This window comes from Sycon ciliatum, chromosome 5 (assembly GCF_964019385.1).
Source record: "Sycon ciliatum chromosome 5, ocSycCili1.1, whole genome shotgun sequence".
NCBI lineage: Eukaryota > Metazoa > Porifera > Calcarea > Leucosolenida > Sycettidae > Sycon > Sycon ciliatum.
In genome coordinates, this window is record NC_088647.1 from 35,497,565 (window position 1) to 35,521,155 (window position 23,591).

Sequence of the window (23,591 nt, forward strand, 5' to 3'; positions counted from 1 at the left end):
GCGAAATGCCACGAGTCACACCTGGTTTTCGAATTTCGCGCGCAGATTTTCGTGACGCAACTCGCATGACATTTTCTCAAAAGTGGCCTTGAGTACGTTCTCAAGGATTTCAGAGTCTATTATAAAAAAACGCACTGTAGAGTCGAACAAGTAGTTGACCAAAATCGCCAGAGACATGCATGCAGAGGACAGCAACATTTGACTCAGGTAAAATAGCCGCTAGCGCTACATGTCCATGATGACGTCGTGCCCTTGCCACGTGCACGTGCCATGTGCAACACGTGCAAGGGCAAGCCAAGACTAGACTGTAAAAAGTGTAAAAGCTAGCTTGGCACCATGGCCAGGGCTAGCTGTTCAAAAAAGCAAACCTCTTCGAGCTTCGATGACGAGATGATTGATGAGTCAATCAGCATTGGTTTTATTTAGAATTATTTGCTCATCGGAGTCAAACTGGTGTCACAGTGGTTTGTCATTAACACCCAGGCCGCCCAAAGATGGACTAGATTCCACCGTGAAGCTCGTCCACGCTTTCTCTAAACCAAACCCGGTGCATGGTGGACGGGAAGCACACCATTCCTCATTGCTTTCCTTGCTGCCAAAGCAAGAACTACAGAATTACTTGGGCTGAGTCCAGTGGTTCTCTTTTTTTCACTGCCTGTACTCGAGGCTGCTTGCAAAAATGTGTGACAATTTCTCTGCACAAGCATGGAGGAAGCAGGTATGCCAGAATTGCTTCGAGCCGCGGGATGCCCACCGCATCGTGGAAACGGAGGAGAAGAAACAGGACAAGCCCCCACCGCCTCCGAAAGTTTTCAATAGGGCTTCCTTGAATCGCAGGCCAGGTGAGGCAATGAGAAAGAGTACAAGTCATGTATGTATCTGTAAGCCCTGTGACACAACTCATGCTGTAAACAGGGGAGTAGCTGTTCCCCCTTTTAGGGGGGGGGGGGGGGGGAGGGGGGGATAGGCACTGCCGCATACATGGTATTATATAACCCAATACTAGTTCAATACTAGTATTAGATAAACCTTGTTATAGTTCACACATGTTGTTAGTTTGACAGCATGAAACAAGGTGGAGGACACTGTGTTCGGAAACAGTGACCAGGCGCGTGCCCCGTATGGGTTCCTGGGTGCCCGGAACCCCCCTTTTTTCGCTCAAAATGCAGGATTCTGCTTCATTTTTTGAAATTTTTTCCCGGGGGAGGCCCCCCGGAATTCCCCTTGAAGGGCACCGGCGCACGCGCCTGGTGACCTTACTACAACCATCCACGGTTGGCAGAGACCGGGTTCAACACCCATCTGGGTCAAAAAAATGGTCCCAACGGACCGCGGCTCTGCCAACCGTGGATGGTTGTAGTAAGGTCACTGTTTCCGAACACAGTGTCCTCCACCTTGTTTCATGCTGTCAAACCAACAACATGCCGCATACATGTATACTGTATGTCTACAAATTTTCGCCCCATTCAAATTTCGGCCTCCCAGGACTAAAACCCATTTCGGCTGCATCAAATTATTTTCGGCCTGTACTGCTGCCGCCCGTATACACTGTCACACTGAACCTTGCAGAAACAAAATTTCGGCCGCAACGAATTGTCAGCCAAACATAACCAGGCCGAAAATAGCCGGAAATAAATATGCGCCGAATATTTCTTGACTCACGGTACACTGTATGTAGGATGGCTGGTGCATGTCATTCACGCTCATTATGTGCCTGCTGAACCAAGGTCGAAACTTTTAAGGGGTACCCCCCCCCCCTCCCATGCCCTATGCGGGCTACATGCCTGTTTCAATTGTATTTCGTAGTCGTTTTAATTTCGGTAGGCTCCCGCTTCTTACGAAACGAGAGAGCTTGGAAGCTCAGGGCCCTACGCTATGCTTTGTTACTTAGCTCATCGTGCATGTTGTGGGAACTGATGGAAATGTTTCCTGGGAAGGCGCTGACTCTGCCGAGCACGCGCGTTCTGGAGTCGACGGGATCACTCTGCCGACGTTTCCTGTGACCGCCGCTGACTCGCCCGTTCACGCCTATTTTGGAGACGACGGGATCTCTCTTCCAAAGTATGTTTTTGCTGACGCATCCTATCACCTATTCGGCAACTAACATCCATTCTAATTTCATTTCCTCCTCGTCTCTCTATTTCTTTCCAGAAAGTCTCTCTATACATCAGGGAGTCGTACTGTATTGGCAGCTACCCTAACGGGTCACGCCGCCCACCACCCAAGCATGGGTATGATGAGGGACAGTGGCAACAGAAACAAAAAAAACAGCAAGCAGGGAGAGAAAGCAAGAGAAAGACGGCGATAGTAGTACATCTGGTGTGCGACGTATAGAAAAGAGAGATGACAAGAGATGCGCACAAAATAGGAAACAATAATTATTTTTGCAGTTCCGAAACAATCAACCAGGTGATGGAGTGTGGGCACCCGAAGTCCCACCTGGACTCCACTGGAAGAACATCCCACGCAGGGATATCAGCGATAGGCCAAGCGTTGAAAAACAGCCATGAGGACACATCGTCTAGAAGTCCACCGCGCTCGAACTGAAATTGCAGGTTCAAACAATTTCCCACGCGGCGTGGTTATCACTTCATTGCGCTATTTCTCTTCGCTTATTTAACAGTTTTCCACGTTCGCCCTTTCAAACACAAGAACATTTTACATCGAATCAAAAAATTTTCTCGATCACCAACAGAGTAAAACGAAGGTCTATAGGGTGAGTTTCAAGTCTTCCAAGACTTGTCCTGTCCGGATGAATTTTGTGGCTGCACTACGCTGCGAGTTTGGCACGACCGCATCCATGGCGGCTGAGACTGCGACCGCTGTTGTTGCATCTTCGGGCCCCAGCTGCATTGCGCCGCGTAGCGCTGTGATGACGTGGCTAGGCGGTGCCTCAAACATGGTATCTGGCGAGGTAACCTGCGTCCACTCCCACTCGTGCACGCAGTAGACAAGCGGCTCGATGTTGGGATGGCTTCGGAAAACTCTATTCCAATCCTGAACCTTCTCGTATGTCATAAAAAAGCACATACTAAATCTCTGACTCTCTTTAGCATGATGGTATGCGAGCTCGACTGCCAAATTTGCATGTTCCTCTGCAACATCTTCTTGCCCTTTGAACGCGTCGGAGGCGTTTGCCTCCTGCTCGCCGTACTTTCGGCCAAGCCACATTTCCGCCACAAGACCTGTGACCAACCTGGCCAGTTCCTCGCGTAGACGATATTCAGCAGACCTCTCTGGATCGTCATCAGCAATAGGCAGGATTTCCGCGAATCCGAAGTCTGCGAACTTCACGACACCTTCCATGGAATGCATCATGAAGTTGGGAAAGTGCAGGTCGCGGTGCACCACCCCCTTCAACTGGAGGTATGCCAAACCGGATAACAGCTGCCTCGTGATCTCTATGCGCACGACCTGCGGTAGGTCTAGGCCGTTCTCGAGGAACCATTCTTCCAGGCTGCATGTGCCGCAGGGCATCACAATGCACCTGGGTCCGGGCATGAGTGACAGGTCCCGCGTCACCACATCGAGCAGCGGCATAATATTGGGATGCGCCGCGCCCAGTCCGCTGTTGAGGTGCTGCATAACTTCTATCTCCTTCTTGCTCTCATTGGGATCTTCGTTGAGGTAGCATTTCACCGCTAATTCAACAACGCTGGGGCCGCTGCCCGTTGCTAGGAAGACCTCTGCGTCTTCACCCATTCCCATGCACTCGTCTGTTAGCAGGTACCTCTCCTGTGTGATAGTGCTGTAGAGGATTGTGGCCTTGGGCACGGAGGCCTTTGCGGACGGGCTGAGCTGGGACATTATGCTTTACCAGTCACGTGACCTTCTCGTCTTCAACTTTAGCAAAGTAGAAAAATTCAGGTAAGCTGCAGATGTGAAAAGACCGTCACAGGAGAACTGACAGTTATCCGAAACAGTGGGCATCCTTTTGATGGGTTCCGTTCAAGCCGTGTTCCTACCGCACTCCACGACTAGTCTACTGTACTCTAGGTAGTGACTACGGGACGTGCCATGTGCATACAATGTACGCGAAATCCAAGTACATCTTCTTACGAACGAGAGAGCTTGGAAGCTCAGGGCCCTACGCTATGCTTTTTTGCCTTGATGACCTAGACAAAAAAAAGCATAGGGATGTTATAAATTCTTTAAAAAATTCCTTTTTTTAAGACATAACCTGGGATTCGAACCCGCACTATCGCGCCCTGCATGCATCCCCCGATACACTTCGCATACATACTAATTCTTCCAAGTTGCTTCACATTATGATCTTGCATTTGAAAGCCCTATTTGAATATGCATTGTGGCCAGCCGTCTTTGATGGTACGGTACGGTAGGGATAGGTACGGGACAGGTACGATCGAGGGTAATACGACACCGTCTCCTGTACCGTACCATCAAACACAGCTGGCCACATACAGCTGCCCGCAATATTCGAATAGGGCTTTCAAACGCAAGATCATAACGTGAAGCAACTTGGAAGAATGGGTATGAATGCGAAGTGTATGGGGGAATGCATGTAGGGCGATAGTGCGGGTTCGAATCCCAGGATATGCCTGAAAAAAAAATAGGAGAATTGAAAAATGTATAACATCCTATGCTTTTTTGCCGTCAGATACGGATAGCGCCAGGCGTGACACAAACAAACAAACACACAACACACAAATACCAAATTAAAGCTGTGTGGACCCTGGCTAGCGCCAGACGTTACTGAAGTAACGTCTTCTGCATAGCTACGGGAATTAAAACTCTAAATAACATGTGTCACAGTACTGTACGCATCTACATGTAGTGTGTGTGTGTATGTGTGTGTGTGTGTGTGTGTGTGTGTGTGTGTGTGTGTGTATGTGTGTGTGTATGTGTGTGTCTGTGTGTGTGTGTGTCTGTGAGTGTGTGTGTCTGTGTGTGTGTGTCTGTATCTGTGTGTGGATGTGAACAGAACATCCAGCAGATGCCCGACGGTTGCGTGGAGCAGCGCCGATTGAACACCACGCGGCTGATGTAGTCGGGGCCCGGGCAGCAGAAGCAGCAGCGGCGGACGAATTCGGGCAAGCGTATGCCCCACCTGGAGAGGCCACAGCAGCAGCAGCGGCACCTGTGCATGGTTTCGTTCATGAGGAGGTCCCTGCTGCCAACGCTCCTGCTGCTAATGATGATGATGATGATGTTGCTGCTGCTGCTGCAGTCGATCCTAACGGGTTGGGGGCGGCACCAGTGCAACACGGCCATGCAGGATTTGTAGCTGCTGGCCACCATCACGAAGAGAATCATGCTGCTGATGATGATGACGATGATGACATTCCCAACGAGGTACACGCCTTCATACCTGCACCTCCTCCACTTCCAGTTGTGCATGCACCTCCTCTACTTCCAATGGATTTATTCGGTCATCATGGTGCTGGTTATGCCGCCGGTGTCAACCCGGTGGTCAATGGTGATGACGAAGCAGAAAGTAGCGATGATGAGGAAGGTGGGGCGGCAATGGCTATGGCGGCCGCTGCAGCTCCGGTTGATGCTGCGAATGCCGAGGGTGCAGCCGCTAGACCTGGTAAGTGTGTACGTGTGTGTGTGTGTACGTGTGTGCGTGTGTGTGTGTACGTGTGTGTGTACGTGTACTTGTGTGTGTGTGTGTGTGTGTGTGTGTGTGTGTGTGTGTGTGTGTGTGTGTGTGTGTGTGTGTGTGTGTGTGTGTGTGTGTGTGTGTGTGTGTGCAAGTATGTGTGTGTGTGTGTGTGTGCAAGTGTGTGTGCAAGTGTGTTTGGTACATGGTGTGTGTGCTCGTGCGTGTGTGCCCGCGCGTGCGTGTGTGCCCGTGCGTGCACACGTGTGCATGCATATTGCATGTAGGGGTATAGCTGGGATATCCTTGGCACCAGATCAGTGGCGACCAGTGGTGACCAGTGGTGACCAGTGGTGACCAGTGGTGACCAGTGGTGACCAGTGGTGACCTGGCATTTTCTTACCATCCGGATGATCACACCGTAATATTGCAACGTCAACCAATGTTGTCACATTTCAAATTACCAACATGGAACAATGGTATGCCATCGTACAAGTATGTCTGCTTTAAAGTGGAGCTAGCATGGATCAGTTCACGTATGTTTCCCATCGTATGTCACACTTTATGTTGCTCAGTTTAATTGTCGGCATGGCTTTGTCCGGGGTAAATAGCCAAGTCACTATTACTGGAAAACCATAAATTATGGACTCTTGGTCGTACCATTGTTACGTACGTGAGGGTTTTTTTTTTGTTGACATTTCAACACAGTCATTGGTTGTTTTGTTTGCACAGTGGCTTTCAGCAATGTACTTCTCACTTCCTTGGCACTGTTCAATGTACAATTTTGGTATCAGTATAAGCTCATGCCCGCGTATAAGCTCATGTTCTTGTATAAGCCCACCGAAATGTCCTTGTGAAACAGATAAGCCCACGGGCTTATCCGCGGGATTCTACGGTATTGCATAGCCAATATTTCGGCCCTGGACCGCCATCAGAATTGATCCTTGTGCAGCCTATTCTCCAGTGCGGGATAGACTGCGGAAAATACGGCATGAGGAACTTGTTGTACATCCCAGCTACAGTTGTCAAAGCAGAACAACGGATGGAAGCCCCATGCATCCCGAACCTGATTAGCTGGCGCTGTATCTTGGTGACAAGCGCTGAAAGGCCCGAATGCTTGGTCGTAAAATTCCGCCACTGGTGAGTCCACTGCGGCTCAAAAATCGGAGTTGCACACTCTTGGATATGTACTTACCAGTAGGCTTGTATGTTATGCTGCCAATGCCCTGTTCGAGAAAGTTTCTGTATTTTCTTCTTCTTTTAAATGTCCAGGAGTTGTCGCTCCTCTAATGGAGTCCATCCGCGGTGGCGTTAAGCTCCGTCAGGTGCCGCAGGAGGAGCTCGAAAAACGTCGGAAACGCACCGAAAAGCCGTCGGTGATGAGTGAAATGACCAAGCGCCTGCAGGGAAAGCAGAAGGCAGCGGTACGGAGCAGCAAGGGGGCAGTTTGGGGTTGATTGTGATCCGGGAGTAGTAAAATACTGGTATTTTGCTACTCCCCGATTGCGACGTACATGTACATGATTGTACTTGTGTGCTGCCAGTGTTTGCTTCAGCACCTCCCTCGCAGTTCAGATATGCTTCTGCGAATCTACCAGTGATTGGTTGCAATTTTGCTGATGCTAATGATGAACTAATGAAATAAAAGATGTAAGCAAGAATTCAGACACGTTTTTCGTCATCATTAGTTCATCATGGTATTATGTCGGCATCAATTGTTTTGTTCATAGCTTTGTTGAAACTCCGTTCTCCGAAACGGCTTTTTTTTTTTTTTTGTTGCCGTGCGTAGGTGGACAAGGCCAAAGCGATTGTTGACCTGGAGCAGAGTACGATAGAGGAGATCGTGGTGGAGCTGAACTCTCTGCTTCAGGACCACCCCGTGCCGCTGGCTCATCTGAAGTCGCTGTGCCATTCGGCGAACAGGCTGCGCGACTCTGTGTCCAAAGCGGTGGGTGATTGCATACCTAGACTCCGTGTCCAAAGCGGTGGGTGATTGCATACCTAGACTCCGTGTCCAAAGCGGTGGGTGATTGCATACCTAGACTCCGTGTCAAAGCGGTGGGTGATTGCATACCTATACTCCGTGTCCAAAGCGGTGGGTGATTGCATACCTAGGTGCATTGTGGCTTACAGTACGGCACTGTCGGGCGCACAAGAACGGAGCGCCGAGGAACGGGCAGGCTGGAATATCACCGCACAAAGCATACCGTTATATACTCTGTGACTGCATTGCGCATAGACTGCTGTGCATGCACATACTTGGTCCGTTTCATCGCAATTGTCGCTTATCTATCGCAACTAAGAACAGGAGTTTTTTTACCGCTCTGTAAAATTTCCAATACGCATAGTGAAGAAGCATGATACAGGATTTCTGTCCGCCACAAGAAATAAATTCAGCGATGGAATCTGATGAAGCAAATCGAAGAAAGGAAGCAAAGTTACAAAAAATGTACAAAAGAAAACAGCGACGGAGCGCCTTTTTTGAAGTTCTTGCACTCACGCTTTAGTTTATCCGACTCTGGCTCTGTATCACTCGAGCTGATGCCACTTGAGCTGACATTCACTGGTGTGTAGAGTACGGTATCTCTTTCTTTCTCCGCTTGGCGTATCAGCGATGGGAAAGGAACAGTCGCGGCTGTCACTTTGGCACTTGGAGGAACGTGGGCAGCGTGACCCGTCTGTCACTACAGTACTGTGTGTTCAAAAATGTTTTTGAATCAGGCACACATCCCTCACCAGACAGCTGTCATACGCTCTGCTGGATACGCTGACCACGACTCTTGTACTGCCGCTGCCAGGTCGGACAATGTCTTCTTTGCCACCATCTCGCCATCAGTTTGCAGGCTTGCAAAGAATACCAGGTCATTGCAGTTCAAACATTGCAGTTCAAACAACTCAGCTGGCTGGCCTGGCCGTGACTGTCACGCTCTCCAGGTCAGGATGTCGATTTCCCCTGCTACAGTTCCGGTCTTTGAGCTGCGCTTGGCTTTTCGCTGCAGTGAATGTGTGCATTCACTGCAGTGCATTCACTGCAGCGAAAAGTTTTCTACTTTCCCATCAAAATTGTATGAATCGCGATGCCACTGGCGCTAGTCGCGATGGTTTTTTTCTTTCTGGTCTCCTTTGATCTTGCCATCACAACCTCCCAAACGAATGTGAGTAAGATATCGAGATCGGACAGGGTTTTACCTGTCAAAAGGTGCGTGGGAGATAAGCGACAATTGCGATGAAACGGACCAAGTAAGAACAATCTAGGCTACGAGGCTAACCCTCCAGCACTTCAGCACCCGACAGTGCTGTAGTCACAAGCAAAGAGAACACTTCACTTCCAAAATAGTGCACATCAGCATACAGATAGGCGTGTTATCCCTATGAATATTTGTACATGTACTGATTTAGTGATATCATGCGTAGAGGGTGTACCGGTATGTCTGATGAGTCTTCGGGTCAACATGTTTTTGCCTGCATGAAAATGGACACTGTGGTCGCCCGCTTTTAACGTTATTAAATTTTAATACTTTTCTTTCCTGCTGCTGCTGCTGCTGCTTCTGCTGCTGCGGCTGCTGCTGCTGCTGCTGCTGCTGCTGCTGCTGTTGTTGTTGTTCTTGTTGTTGTTGGTGGTGGTGCTGCTGCTGTTGCTGCTGTGACCACTACACTCTACCTTGCCTTGTCTTGTCTTGTAGAGTAAGCTAACGCAGACTGACACACTGCTGCAGCAGCGCTACAGCTGGCCGTCATCCATTGTGAGTCTCGAGCACTGCTGTGTCACCATGTGCAGCTCCGTTGATAATCACTTTGACTGTGTTGCTGCTCACAAATCAGCGGCGAATGATGAGCAAGTGATCAAGAACAGAATGTTCCCAACTCACCCCCCCCCCCCCCCCCCCCTCCCTACACCTGTTAACTCCCAAACAGTATGTTTGACTGTATAACACGCTCTTTCTGTGTAAATTTCGGTAGTTTGGGTAGAGAAACCAGGCACCTATAGTTAGATTACAGGTAAAAGGCACTACAGAGTATGCACTGTGTGTGAAGGGAAACACTGGTCACCTAAATTGAAGTGCCTGACACCGAGATTGTTGGGTTCGCACCGCTGCCACCATGTTGTGTTCGCCTGGAGCCACGCAGGAGTCCATTGTGGGACAAGACAAAAGACTCATTTATTTACCACGAGCATGCATAATTATGGATGAGAGAGAGACAATACGGAGAGGGACAATACGGCGACAGACACTATACACAACAGAGATTATACTTGTAATACACCTAAATTGACATGGTATGCAGTAATCAAGTAACGTGCTCCACTGTCCAAAGAGTGCTCAATAATAAGAGTCAATAGACTCAATACCCATAAAAGGCAGAGCCTTGTTACTTAGTTGTACACAAGAGAGAGATTGGAAGCTGTGTCGCAACTCTGAGTTTCACGTATTACTACGATCATCATGCAACTGATGGCTCCGAAACGGGCCGCCTGAAGATAAGGGGGAGCAAGGTGAGAAATACTGAGTGCATAGTATGCAGTAATACGATTACCTCCTTGAATACATGAAAGTTGGTGTCCAGGTTAGTGAGCAGGAAGTCCGCCTTAGGTGATACTCTATGATCTCTCTGCCAATGCTGTTCTGTGTGTGTGTGTGGGGGTGGGTGGGTGGGTGCGTGCGTGCGTGTGTATGTGTACGTGCGTGTGCGTGTGTGTCCGTTCCATGCAACAGCATCAGACACTAGAGTCGGTTGTGAGGATGGTGGAGCTAGTGGAGAGGGCCATAGGGCAGGTGAATGAAGTCGCCACGCGAACAAGAGTAAGTATGCCAGCAGGCTGCTATGATTGTTGTTGACCTTGTGGCATTGCATCACCTGCAGTCAACCTGCTGTGATGGCTGTGCTAGTGTGACATTGCACCATCTGCAGCTGCACTGAAAGGAGGCAAATCACCTCGCTTAGCAGACACAGACCCATATACCGAACCCCAGTTATCCGAACACCCGTTATGCCAAAGTAGAAGTTGCCGCATTTCTACATAAAACTGTATATGTGTGGCTTGTCGACTTTCGATTGCTTGTATACTAGTACTTCGTGGTGTAACGATTGGGTGCTTTGACTCGTCTCCGAGCCATGCTTGACACTACACAACTACTTGGTAGTGCTTCAGCAAGTATGAACTATTAGTTATATTGTGGTGGCTCACCATCTGAGTTATTTATGACTTTAAACTCCAAGTACCTTTGCATGACTTTAACTACCTCTGCAATTTTGCATGTTGTGTGGGTGTTATAGGAAGCTGGAGTGGACACCGATCAGCTACCAGTAATCAACGCTGGCACTGCACAGTCGGCACTGAACCAACTAACCACCAATGTGCTACTGCTGGGCAGGGAAGGCCAACAAGAGGTACTGTCAGAGTTGAATCCCTAACGGGGCACAACTTGTAGTGTTTTAACGAGAAAAATCCGTCGTTAGCTCAAAGAAACTTCACTTTGTTGCAGTGTGCTATTCCGTCGCTCCTCTATAAGGACAAGAAATAGGGGAAGGAAGATGAAGAAAGGCAAGAACCTCAATCTAAACTCCAATATCGAAGCAATAATAAATCAATTTTGCACCAGGCATTCTACAAGTGATAGGGACGTTGAGATCGATCAAAGATTATTACTTTGAAGTATTACTATTGTAGGTGCATGTTCATGTAGGACTGCACCAGCAGGATGCTATGTACACAGCTGTGCTCATGCTGATCAGCTGCTCAGATGAGGAGACGGTTTTAAGTGCCTGACACTGACATCAGTTCTTCAAGCCACGTTGTAGATCTCGTACTTGGTTCTCAGCTTCCTGTGTACATTGTATACTGTGAGTATGTCTTGTTGTTCTGCGGCGTGTGCTGTTGCAGTCGTTTCACGCAGTGCATGCTTCGCAGGCCGACGTGTCGCTGCTACTGGAATCAGCGTCGGCACCATGCCTGTTCATCCTGGACTGTCTCTTCCAGAAGGCACTGCAGGCTGCACGGGTGAGCAATGCGTCCCACACACTACAGTACAGTCAACGCCGTGTTATTGTTTTTGTGTTTGTCCAGCGAGCACCCGGCTATACACAGAACACTGGTATTTAAAGACTCTTTATAGATACCGTATTTATAGATACGTATTTTATAGATACAACAATAGAAGTATTTCTTGCGTCGGCAAAAAAGTGCTCAATGTCCTAAGACAGAGCGGGGTTATACACTCAGACACAAAGGATCTCCAAGTTTCTCAGTGTTGCTACTCTGAGTTTCGTGCAAAAGCACTCAGCCTGAAGAGTGCTTTTGCACGAAACTCAGAGTAGCAACACTGAGAAACTTGGAGATCCTTTGTGTCTGAGTGTATTTTATAGATACCGTATTTCATCGGTTATAACTTATAAGCTGACTCCCGTACATGTGCCCAGGCCCTCGATTTCCCGGTTCAAGGGCACTTAGACCGCCAGTTGTACGTCGACTGCCCCTTTTGTCGGTGTCGGGCCTGTAAAATACTATAGGTTGAAACTGTAAACTGAGCTATGGTAAGGGTCTGTGATGAGCGGTCCCTGAAAACACTCGGTTTTGTGGTTGCTCATTGCACCGATTGCACAGCACACTCACAGGTGCTACTATGCATGCATGGTGCATGTACATGTACCACAGTGCTGGCAACTGAAATCCGACCCCCTGAGCGGTGCGCTCACATCGCAAAGACCCAACACGGGATGGTGAAACTACGAAACAGAGACCGCTAGAATGTGAACCCACCGCTCAGGGGGTCGGATTTCAGTTGCCAGCAATGTACTTGCATCGCTTGGTAAGTTGGTTGTACATGTACTGAAAGACATGTAAATATAACGAGGAAGTAAATCTAACGTTTATATAACGAGTGACATTTCTTCGTTAAAATAAGTTCTGTTGAGGCTGTAAAGCCCCATATGTCTTATGTGCGGATACCGGTATGCCTGAAGACTGCAAGATCGTTAACGTATCTTCTCGGTTAGCGTGTGAATTTGCAACTCGTTATAATAACATGTCTTACAGTACACAATCTCCGGACAGCTATCTGTCTCGACCCTCTTCAGTCTCATTGTACATATACCGTAACGGTACAGTTGATTCCGCCCCCTCTCTAATTTCCGCCCCCTCACGAATTTCTGCCTGTGAAGCGATTTTGGCGTATGCGATGAAGTACGGTGTTGAACCGACGCATGCACTGCTGTACACAGTACGTGCCAGTGCAGGATGAAAATGTGCACAATTCCATCGCACCGAGTCTGACCTTCCGCGTTTTTTGTACATCGTACTGCACCTGACGGCCTTGATCTTATTACCGCCCCCTGCCGAAAACCCTGCTGGGAAGCGACACGACGTGGGGGGGGATCAACGGTACTTTCCGATACATCTAGGTATGTTAGTTGACAATCACCATGGTCACCATGGCATGGGCCTACAGCTATCAAGTCATATGACTAATTTCAAGCAGCAGCCGTGATGGGCAGGTGAAACAGATAAGCAGAAAGAACAAAGCTGCAGATCTGCCCATTCACATTCCCCCCGCCCCGTGCATTGGCTGCTTTCCGTATGCTACGGATTTAGGCACAGTACTCGTACTAGCGCTCTGGGACACAGAATGCTCGGTGAAAACGAGAGAGCTTGGAAGCTCAGGGCCCTACGCTATGCTTTTATGCTTTTTTGCCTAGCTCATCGTACATTTTATAAGAACTGAGGCAAAAGTATTTGCAGAATTTATTGCGGATTGTTATTTCTCTAATAATCATCTACTTTTGGTTTGCTCCTTCTTTTCTTTTTATCTCCTTATACTGTAAATCAACAAATTTTGGCCGATGAGAAATAGAAACCTCTCTATTAGAGAGGTTAAGATGCACGTTATTTCCGACGTGACGCGCAATTTTACGTCAAATTTGAAATCGATAGGTATTTTGCTCTCACATGCATCCATTTCTCAATCATGCATCATTTGCCTATATGACAAACTTTGGCCTGTGATTTACTTTGGCCGGTTGGTACCAAGCGGCGAAATCAGCGAAATTAAATCGCCAGCGAAAATTAGTTGATTTTAATACAGTAATCGGATTTTCTGGCCTTTTTGTAGTAATACATGTACATTGACCTGTTGAGCCAATGACGACGCCGAATGCATGGTTGCCTGTGGAGCACATTACATAACTTAGCAGTCTCCTAAAATACGTATCCTGTCCGACGGCAAAAGAGTCTGCAGATTTAGTTTTTCTGCTCGTCGACGGGATGTCTGCGACGCGAAAGTTCAGCTCGCGTTATTTGGCTCGCACGTCGAAAAATCAACGCGAGTGACCTGCTGCTCACGTGGAAATTTGGACATTACATAACTTTACAGTCTCCTATAATACGTATCCTGTCCGACGGCAAAAGAGGCTGCAGATTTAGTTTTTCTGCGCGTCGACGGGATGTCTGTCCTGACGTTCACTGGGACCGGCGCTGACTCTGCCGATCACGGGCGTTCTGGACTCGACGGGATGTCTGTCCTGACGTTTCCTGGGACCGGCTTAGACTCTGCCGATCACGGGCGTTCTGGACTCAACGGGATGTCTGTCTTGACGTTGCCTGGGACCGGCGGACTCTGCCGATCACGGGGGTTCTGGAGTCGACGGGATCTCTCTTCCGACGTTTCCTGTGACCGGCGCTGAATCGCTCGTTCACGCTTATTTTGGAGACGACGGGATCTCTCTTCCAAAGTACATGTATGTTTATGCTGACGCTGTTTATGCTGACGCATCCTATCACCTATTCGGCGTCTATTCTAATTTAATTTCCTCCTCGTCTCCCTATTTCTTTCCAAATCTCCCTGTACATCAGGGAGTCGTATACATAATACGACGAATATTGGTACGGTACGGGACAGATACAGGAGCCCGCAAATATTGTGGACAGCTATTATGTACAATTCTGTAGAGCCTTTGTAGTACCAGATACGGGACAGATACGGGATAGCGCCAGGCGTGACACAAACAAACAAACAAACACACAAACAAACAAATACCAAATTAAAGCTGTGTGGACCCTGGCTAGCGCCAGACGTTACTGAAGTAACGTCTTCTGCATAGCTACGGGAATAAATTGCCTTTCTTTTGCCAGTATTCCAGCTGTGTACTAATAATGCAGTATAGTTATTCCCGTATACCCATTCTCACTTCCCTTCATGTGTTCAATCTACTGCACATGCATGTTGGCCTTGTACACACTCGCTTCACCTTGTTCACTCTAGAATGTCACTGCTGGTATTCTTATTTTAACTGATTTCCTTTAATTTGTTTGTTTATGGCTTTGCAGTCGTTGTCCGACATTGGCCTGTCTCGCTACGCGCTGACGTTCCGCGTGAATCATGCACACGACCTGCTCCAGTGAGTCCCAGCTCTCTCTCTCTCCTGCTCTCTCTCTCTCTCTCTCTCTCTCTCTCTCTCTCTCTCTCTCTCTCTCTCTCTCTCTCTCTCTCCTGCTCTCTCTCTCTTGTCTCTCTCTCTCTTGTCTCTCTCTCTCTCTCCTGCTCTCTCTCTCTTGTCTCTCTCTCTCTCTCCCTCTCTTGTCTCTCTCTCTCTCTCTCTCTCTCTCTCTCTCTCTCTCTCTCTCTCTCTCTCTCTCTCTCTCTCTCTCTCTCTCTCTCTCTCTCTCTCTCTCTCTCTCTCTCTCTCTCTCTCTCTCTCTCTCTCTCTCTCTCTCTCTCTCTCTCTCTCTCTCTCTCCTGCTCTCTCTCTCTTGTCTCTCTCTCTTGTCTCTCTCTCTCTCTCTCTCTCTCTCTCTCTCTCTCTCTCTCTCTCTCTCTCTCTCTCTCTCTCTCTCTCTCTCTCTCTCTCTCTCTCTCCTGCTCTCTCTCTCTCTTGTCTCTCTCTCTCTCCCTCTCTTGTCTCTCTCTCTCTCTCTCACTCTCTCACTCTTGCTTTCTTTCCCTCCCTCTCGTCTCCATCACTAGATCATGTTTCTACCAGGAAATGTACTACAATAGTTGATGGGACCATACACTATACAGAGTGGAGATGTACATGTGTACCTGACATCGCTATTACAGTACATCTGTGTATTCTTGTTGAATTAGGCATGGGGTAAGACATCGGCAAGCTCTATACATGCACTCGGGTGGCATAGATCTAGCAATTGGTTGGTTTCTCTTCAAACAGGCGCTCCAACTGTATCACCTCACCTGAGTTAGCCTCAACATGATGGAAGCATTTTCAAGTTTCTTTTGGCTGCTGCTGCTGCTGCTGCTGATGGTGATATGTGTGTGTGTATGTGTGTATATGTGTGTATGTGTGTGTATGTGCGCGCGCGCTCTTCAGGTTGGCTTGCAAACTGAACGATGATCTGATGCGCTGCCTGGCACTACCCAGGCATGCCATGTACTCGGTAAGTTGCAACACACAGCGGCTGATTTTCATGTGTAGCTTTGTGCTCGATGACATCCGACCTAAAGTGCATATTTTTGTCCTTACTTGCTTGCACGGCCCTCAACGCCCTGCAAGTGGTGCGGGTGCAGCTTGACGTACACATGTACTGTACAGGGATGGCATCGGAACTGGTCCAGGGCGTCAGTTTTGCACTTCGGGTCGAAGTTCAGTGAGCCCAACTGTAGCTGTCCTCTGCATGCACGTACCTATTGCTGTATGGCCATCCTATCCTGCTGCGTGTAACCTTGTCCTTATCCCAGGCCCGGAGGAACCGGTCCAGTTGGTCAGGCCACGGCCTGGCCAACATTTTGGCCACCAACGTGTGTGTTACTGCTGTGGAGGGCATGTGTCCCCACCGTACCATACACAAACTGTATGGCCGTACCAATCAGAGACTGCTTCCACCGGTCCTGTATCCTGATCCTTGTCCTTATCAGGACTGCCGGAAGTCACTTTTGATTGGTCCGATCATCCATAATCTTTCTTGAATTCTTTATTTTGTGTATGATATGGCGGGTAATCATGACCTCCTGAGCGTGAGCGCGCGTGTGTGTGCGTGCGCGTGTGTGTGTGTGTGTGTGTGTGTGTGTGTGTGCATGTGTGTACGTGCACGTGCACGTGTGGCGCACATGTGCGTGCACATACGTGTGCATGCATATGTCTGCCTATCATGTTTGTGCGTGCAGGAAGCACAATTGTCGTCAACTGAGATACAGGACAAGTATGCCGACATCACCACAGTGCATAAGAAAACGTCAGTACACCACACACTGCACTGCACTGCACTACGCTGCACTGCACTGCACTGCACTGCACTGCACTGCACTGCACTGCACTGCACTGCACTGCACTGCACTGCATGCACTACACTACACTACACTACACTACACTGCACTGTACTACACTGCACTGCACTGCACTGCATTGCACTGCACTACACTGCACTGCACTGCACTATGTTTATACCCAGGGAATACACAATGATTTATCCAATAGAGGTGTGACTATCATTGATAGAACACACTACCAATCCACAACCAACGGACACCAATTAGTTTTGACACAAACGTTCTTCTCCAGAATTCTTCGGTGACTGCTTCCGGTAGATGGTATGATATTCATTGGTCTATGCATTGACGTTCGACAATATGCGATCCGAATGAAAAAAAATTCTTTTCTTGACTACTATACAAATAATCTACGCGGAGATAATAATTTTAATATAGCTATGAATAGGATGAAGGCCGCAGACATCACGCAACTCAGTGTGACGTTACTTGTTCGATATGTATGTGTATTTTATAACAATAATATTATTGTAAAAGAGAAAAGGACATATGGATACGAGTTAAGAGTAACTCTCCATCACTGTAACATGATACTATATACAGTCAGAAAGTGCAATAACTAGGCACAAAACTGACAGAGTACTGAGACATTCGACGTCCTGACACCTAACTTCAACACATCTCCGTAGCGCTAACCGACAGCCTTCCAACTTGGAAGGTTCAAGGTTATGGAAAGACCAAAGAGGGGAAGGCAAGCGCAACGAAAACGAGCAAAAGCTACAGTCCCAACGGAACAAAGAATGTCGATCGTTACTGGACGATGACGAGACCAGTACGATATTTGACAAAGCGGTCTAACTACAATTCGAAGCAGCAAAACAGCACACGCTACGGAGATGTGTTGAAGTTAGGTGTCAGGACGTCGAATGTCTCAGTACTCTGTCAGTTTTGTGCCTAGTTATTGCACTTTCTGACTGTATATAGTATCATGTTACAGTGATGGAGAGTTACTCTTAACTCGTATCCATATGTCCTTTTCTCTTTTACATTTATTTATGGCTCAACATCCGAGTTTCAAATAATATTATTGAAACCCAGAATCGATTTTCTCTATAGAATAGAAAAAAAGACCAAGGCTTGGCTTTACCTTGGCTCTCCATTCGAGTCCATTCTTACATTATATAATCTCTATTGTTTCCACGTGAATTTGTGCAATTCTTGAGAACGCGAAAATTTGCACGCAGCGAAAGTTTCTAGCTTTACAGTACGCGATGTTCTTTCATTTGTGTGTGTTCTGCGTGTGTTCTGTGTGTGTTCCGTGTGTGTGCGTGTGCGCTCGGCAGGGGTGACTGGGACCAGAAGGAGAAAGTCGCGCTCCGCAGCTCGACAGCGGTAAGTGGTCTCTACAAACCTCGCGAGTCATGAAATGTGTACTAGTGAGTCATGAAATGTGTACTCGTGAGTCATGAAATGTGTACTCATGAGTCATAAAATGTGTACTAGTACTAGTACCTGACTTCTGTTTCACCCTGATAATGAGCCAGGCCCGAAAGTTTGGTGAACATTTTTAAAAAATTGATATGCAATAAAGCAAGAGTGTGTTGCTCCCTACATGGGAGCTTGCGGTTTTCCTGCCGACTTGAATTCTCACTTGACTGACTCACGACTGCCATCCAGAGCACACGAGAAGTCCATCGAACCGTCCACTCGGCAAACCTGCAAGAAAGCACCACTCCCTGCTCAATACACAGTGTTTCGGGGAATTCACCCCTCGTCAGTTGAGCTTGAGTAGGCTCAGGAAGATTGTGCCTGAAGAGCACCACTTACATAGTGCTCTCCAGGCACAAACCTCACCAGGGATACACACTGCTATCTGGTGTTCACAAGGTGTTTGTCGCGCTGGAAACGGAGCATCTCTGTAAGTTTGTATCCCTGGTGATGTTTGTGCCTGGAGAGCACTATGTAAGTGGTGCTCTTCAGGCACAATCTTCCTCAGCCTACTGAAGCTCAACTGATGAGGGGTGATTTCCCCGAAACGCTGTATATTGAGCAGGGAGTGGTGCTTTCTTGCAGGTTTGCCGAGTGGACGGTTGGATGGACTTCTCGTGTGCTCTGGATGGCAGTCGTGAGTCAGTCAAGTGAGAATTCAAGTCGGCAGGAAAACCGCGAGCTCCTATAGCAACAAACTCTTCCCCTACTATCGCCGAAATCGCACCAACCTCTTCTTCACATTGTATGCAGTAAAGAAACCATATTTGTCAAATTGAGTGTTTGAGTGCAGTGACCACAAATGTGTACCTGTAATATATAAGTACTACCAAGAGTATATAACCCCCTAAGAGTGTGCAACTCTGCATATGGGGTCTCCGACGGCGAAAACTCACATCACGTGTCTCAGGCAAGTTCGTACTACGTACAAACGGAGGATAGCGTGCGCGCAATCCGATTATCTGCCATGATCATGCTGGGGATTTGCATACCCGCAGTGAGTTTCTGTCAGAGAGTGCTATTTTTATTACTCCGCTGCTCGCTAAAAATGGGCTGGAAACGTACAACTGCGACACTGCACCACGTGATGTGAGTTTTCGCCGTCGGCGTACCCCATAGAAAGGGTATCAGGAGTTGCACACTCTTGGGGGGGGGGGGGGGGGGTTATATACTCTTGGTACTACACGTAGTATTTCCTGGTGTGTCTTTAGCTAATATAAATGGCGCGTCTTTCTGCTCATGTTGCTTGTGTCCTGCGTGTGCCCGTCTTCTTCCCGGCGTCCCTGATTCAGTCTGTGGCACCGCCTGTTCGCACACGCCTCTCGGCGAAGGAGGAGCTGCAGCGCAACGCGGTGGCGTGCGTCACGCAGAACCAGCACGACGGCCTCGTCGAGCTCCTGTCCGGCTGTCAGTCGCATCAGATCGAGGCACTGCACTCCTCTTTGATCCACGCCGCCGTGGCTAGCGGCAGTGAGGTGAGATGCGATGATTACGTTTATTCACGTCTACTCTACCTCATGTACAATGTACTAGTAATAAAAGCCATTACCGTATTATCTCTAATATAAGCACGGTCATTTCAACCTCATTTCAGAGGCATGTTGCCATGCCAAATTCATGTCAGATACACACATTTCAGGGGTTTTTCGCCGGTACAGATAATGAATTTACACAGTGTGCTTATAATGGAGACTGAGCACTTTATTTTTTGAATGCCGCCCCAAGGTGTTCTATTATTGGAGACGTGCTATTATTGGAGACTGTGCTTATATTAGAGATAATACGGTATTCTAACGAGGCGCATATATTATAACGATTTCCCAAATTTGACTGGTTTACGTTTACCAAAGGTAACGATTCTCACTCATTCTCAACGCTCAATAGGACAGTATATGTATCGATTTCTGTATAACGATTTCTATTTTAACGACAGATTTCTCCTCGTTAATTCGTTAGAGTTAGCACTTCGTTATATATATATAATATTATGGCTTTTACAGTACTCGTGTACTCAATCTACAAACAGAGCTGTTTCGTCCTTTGTGGACTCATCAGCGCAGCACCGAGAAAATGAGGCCGAACCGAGTTATACCAGCTTGAAGTTTGCACTAGAATTGGTGACATCATGATGACGTCATTAACTTGCCCAGACCAGGCCGGATTTATGACGTCAGAGAGATAGACTTTGTATGGGAGTAGATGGGGAAATTTCAGTATTTTGGCTGTCCATTGTTCCAAAGAAATCGGATTTTTTTCAAACTTCGGTAAGAGACATATGGCACCCTATCGGTATCCCGACTGGAAAAAATTCTAGCATGAAATCCATTGTTGCAGAGATACAAGAAAGAAATTGGTTTTCCCCCATTACTCCCATACAAAGTTTATCTTTCTGACGTCATAAATCCGGCCTGGTCTGGACTCTGGGCAAGTTTACGACGTCATCATGATGTCACCAAATTGTGTGCAAAGTTCAAGCTGTGATAACTCGGGAACGGCTGCTCCGATCAACCTGGGACCTTCACCATTGGAATCAGTGCATTTTTTGCTACCAGTTGTGAAGTTTTCATTTTAGGGTGAACTTCCCCTTTTTTAGGGTGAACTGCCCCTTTAACTCATGTCTCACAGTACTGTACTGTACTGCCAAATGAACACGATCTCCACCAGGATATCGCGCTCCTGTCAACTCGGCGCTCTTAATATGTCTAGCTGGCTGTGCTGCGTAATAGTGACGATCTCCTGGTGTATTGGCCAGGCCCACCGGTATTAATTATTCTACTTCTTTTGACGTACAGCAGAACTCGGATAAGGTGTACCCCCATGCATTGTGCAGTAGGAAATTGCACTTACAAGTATCCAAGGTACTTCTTAAAAGTTCTTATCCCCCAACTTACCTAAATATAGATCAATACAACCGCAGTCTCTAGGCAATGTCGGTACTACTATGTGTGAACTCATCAAAGAATATGGGAGGAAGAAGAAGAGCTTCAGTGTTTGCGTACTGTTTCTCCTACCTGTGTGTGGTTGAGATTTATTTGAACAACAATGTGTTTGGTTGTCCGTTGTTTCCCTGTCTTCAGACTGTGGTGTGGGTTGTCGAGAAGCTGCAGGAACTGGACAATGTTCAGGTGTCGGCCAGGCACTTTGAGTGGCTTCACGAAGCGTTGACCAAGGTATGAGCATATCCGTGTGTGTGCGCCTGTGTGTGTGCGTGCGTGTGTGTGTGTGTGTATGTGTCGTTGTAGGGGTTGTGTGCTCCTGTTCGCAACAGCACAGTGTGTGTTCAGAGCTGTAGTAAGGAGTATGCAGAAGTGCAATCAGCAGCTTAGCATGCACACAGCAAGAGCATTTCCCCTTGCAACCTGTCCTCTCGGGCAGTGAGCTATAATACCATTGTACTCGGGACATGCTGGCAGAATGGACAGTACTGAAGTAGTAGTATCGCGACTTCAGATGCGCATTGTACAAAATCAGGGTAGTTCTCAGATTCTGTTCTCTGGACGTCGTTCGTGGAGTAGAAGATGTTTGCGGCTCCACTTGTGTGTTTATATGTTCTCTCTTGTTTTTATACGTTCTCTTGTGTGTATATGCATGTTTAAAGTGTGGTGTGGAAGTTGTAGAGTGCCTTGTGAAATCCTGTGGAATGGATATCAATGTGCGCAGCCAGGATATCGGCAATACGTAAGCGTCTATCCATCGCGTGCGTGTGTGTGTGTGTGTGTGTGTGTGTGTGTGTGTGTGTGTGTGTGTGTGTGTGTGTGTGTGTGCATGCGTGAGTGCATGCGTGAGTGCATGCGTGAGTGCATGTGTGCATGCGTGATTGCTTACGTGTAGATGTGCACTGCAAATGAATTACTGGCACTATGTGATATGAACCTGACTGCCTCTATTGCTCTTAGTCGCAAAGACCAGTGATTATCTTTTTGACTTCTGTTACATCTGCATGGATCTGTGCCTTGACCCATAGAGTGTGGTGGCGTTCCTACGGATGCGGAACACGCAACCTCCAGCTGAGTCTCACGCGAGCCGTGAATTTCTTTCTGTCACTACTGTTTTACAGCTTGCTACATGTCGCGGCCCGTCGCCAAGACTTCCCGGCCATGGCAGCGTTGACGGAGCTGGGTGCTGACATTCTCCTGGTGAATACGGCATCACACACTCCGCTGATGATGGTGGCCATGAAGGTACGCTGACGCTATACTTATCTAGTTTCTCCCCTGAGTTACTGGTGTAGGGGATTTCCCCGTGTCCTGCCACAGTTACCACAAAGTCGTGTATAAAAGCGCGACTTATATGATTTTGGGGGAAATTTTTGCAGGCTTCTATATGAGACGGGCTTCTATACAAGACAGGTATTTCTATGTATGTCAACACTAAAACCAGGCTTATGTCCCGACAGTGTATCTAGAAAATCAGGCGTGTACATATGAGATCGTCTTTAATACAAGACACTACAGTATGTACAGTCAACTTTGCTTATAACGACACTCGGCGGGGCATTAGGAAAGTGTCCTTATTCGCGACGTGTCGTTAATCCCCAAAGTCTCATTATATGTATTACAGTTGGATGGGACTTTGCTCTGGGCATGGAAATCCTGTCGCTATTCGTGAATTGTCGTTATATCCGCAGTCGTTATTAGCGAAGTTGACTGTACTTGGCTAGTAACTACAGTTGCGCTCACTGAAATCCAACCCAAAATGCAAAACTGGCACACACACTGGAACAGTTCTGATTACATCATTGTATTTGTACATGTGTACGTCCAGCCGCATTCGTGCCACCCTCCAGGGCGTCAAGGGCCGTGCAAGTTGAGTGCGCCGCGTATGCACTCCTCTGGGTCGCATTTCACCTAGCACAACTGTAGTTCATGTCAGCCAAAGTCCTAGGCCGTGATCGTTTGGTCGGATCCAGATCCAGATCCATCGGATCCACTGGATCTGCAATGATCGATTGGTCGAATCCGGATCCAGATCCTTCGGATTTGGATCCGAGCAACCCTGCCCCGGGAGCAGGGTTGACTGGATCCATCGGATCCAAATGTGACCTTTGTGCGTATATGGTGGGTAAAAATCATTTTTATACTCATTGTCGTACGTCTAGTGGACTTTTGTTGACTTTTCGTACGACGCGGGCGATCAGTACGACTTATGCCTTTTTTGGGTGACCTGTCAGCGCCATTTTTTACTTCGTCAACATGGCAACAGCCAAGGTCCGCAAAAAAGTGTTCGGTTGATTCTGAAGGATCCGACGGATCTGAGATTTGGATCTGGATCTGGATCCGACCAAACGATCATAGCCCTACACTCTCTGTCATTTTTTTTAT

General features: G+C 47.8%; 1 protein-coding gene across 1 annotated transcript in view; it reads left to right on the forward strand.

Moving 5' to 3' along the window:
* The first annotated feature begins 389 nt into the window (after nt 1-389).
* The window catches only part of LOC135818492 (uncharacterized), a 29,997-nt gene continuing 6,795 nt past the window's right edge, over nt 390-23,591 (forward strand). The window contains exons 1-16 of the mRNA XM_065331878.1: nt 390-842; nt 4,943-5,551; nt 6,836-6,987; nt 7,353-7,511; nt 9,247-9,306; nt 10,279-10,365; nt 10,841-10,954; nt 11,448-11,564; nt 14,886-14,956; nt 15,887-15,953; nt 16,681-16,748; nt 18,126-18,174; nt 19,563-19,745; nt 21,348-21,440; nt 21,869-21,948; nt 22,328-22,451. Of these exons, the coding sequence (XP_065187950.1) occupies nt 680-842; nt 4,943-5,551; nt 6,836-6,987; nt 7,353-7,511; nt 9,247-9,306; nt 10,279-10,365; nt 10,841-10,954; nt 11,448-11,564; nt 14,886-14,956; nt 15,887-15,953; nt 16,681-16,748; nt 18,126-18,174; nt 19,563-19,745; nt 21,348-21,440; nt 21,869-21,948; nt 22,328-22,451 (2,196 nt within the window). The 5' untranslated portion in view covers nt 390-679. The remainder of the gene's footprint in view (nt 843-4,942; nt 5,552-6,835; nt 6,988-7,352; nt 7,512-9,246; nt 9,307-10,278; nt 10,366-10,840; nt 10,955-11,447; nt 11,565-14,885; nt 14,957-15,886; nt 15,954-16,680; nt 16,749-18,125; nt 18,175-19,562; nt 19,746-21,347; nt 21,441-21,868; nt 21,949-22,327; nt 22,452-23,591) is intronic.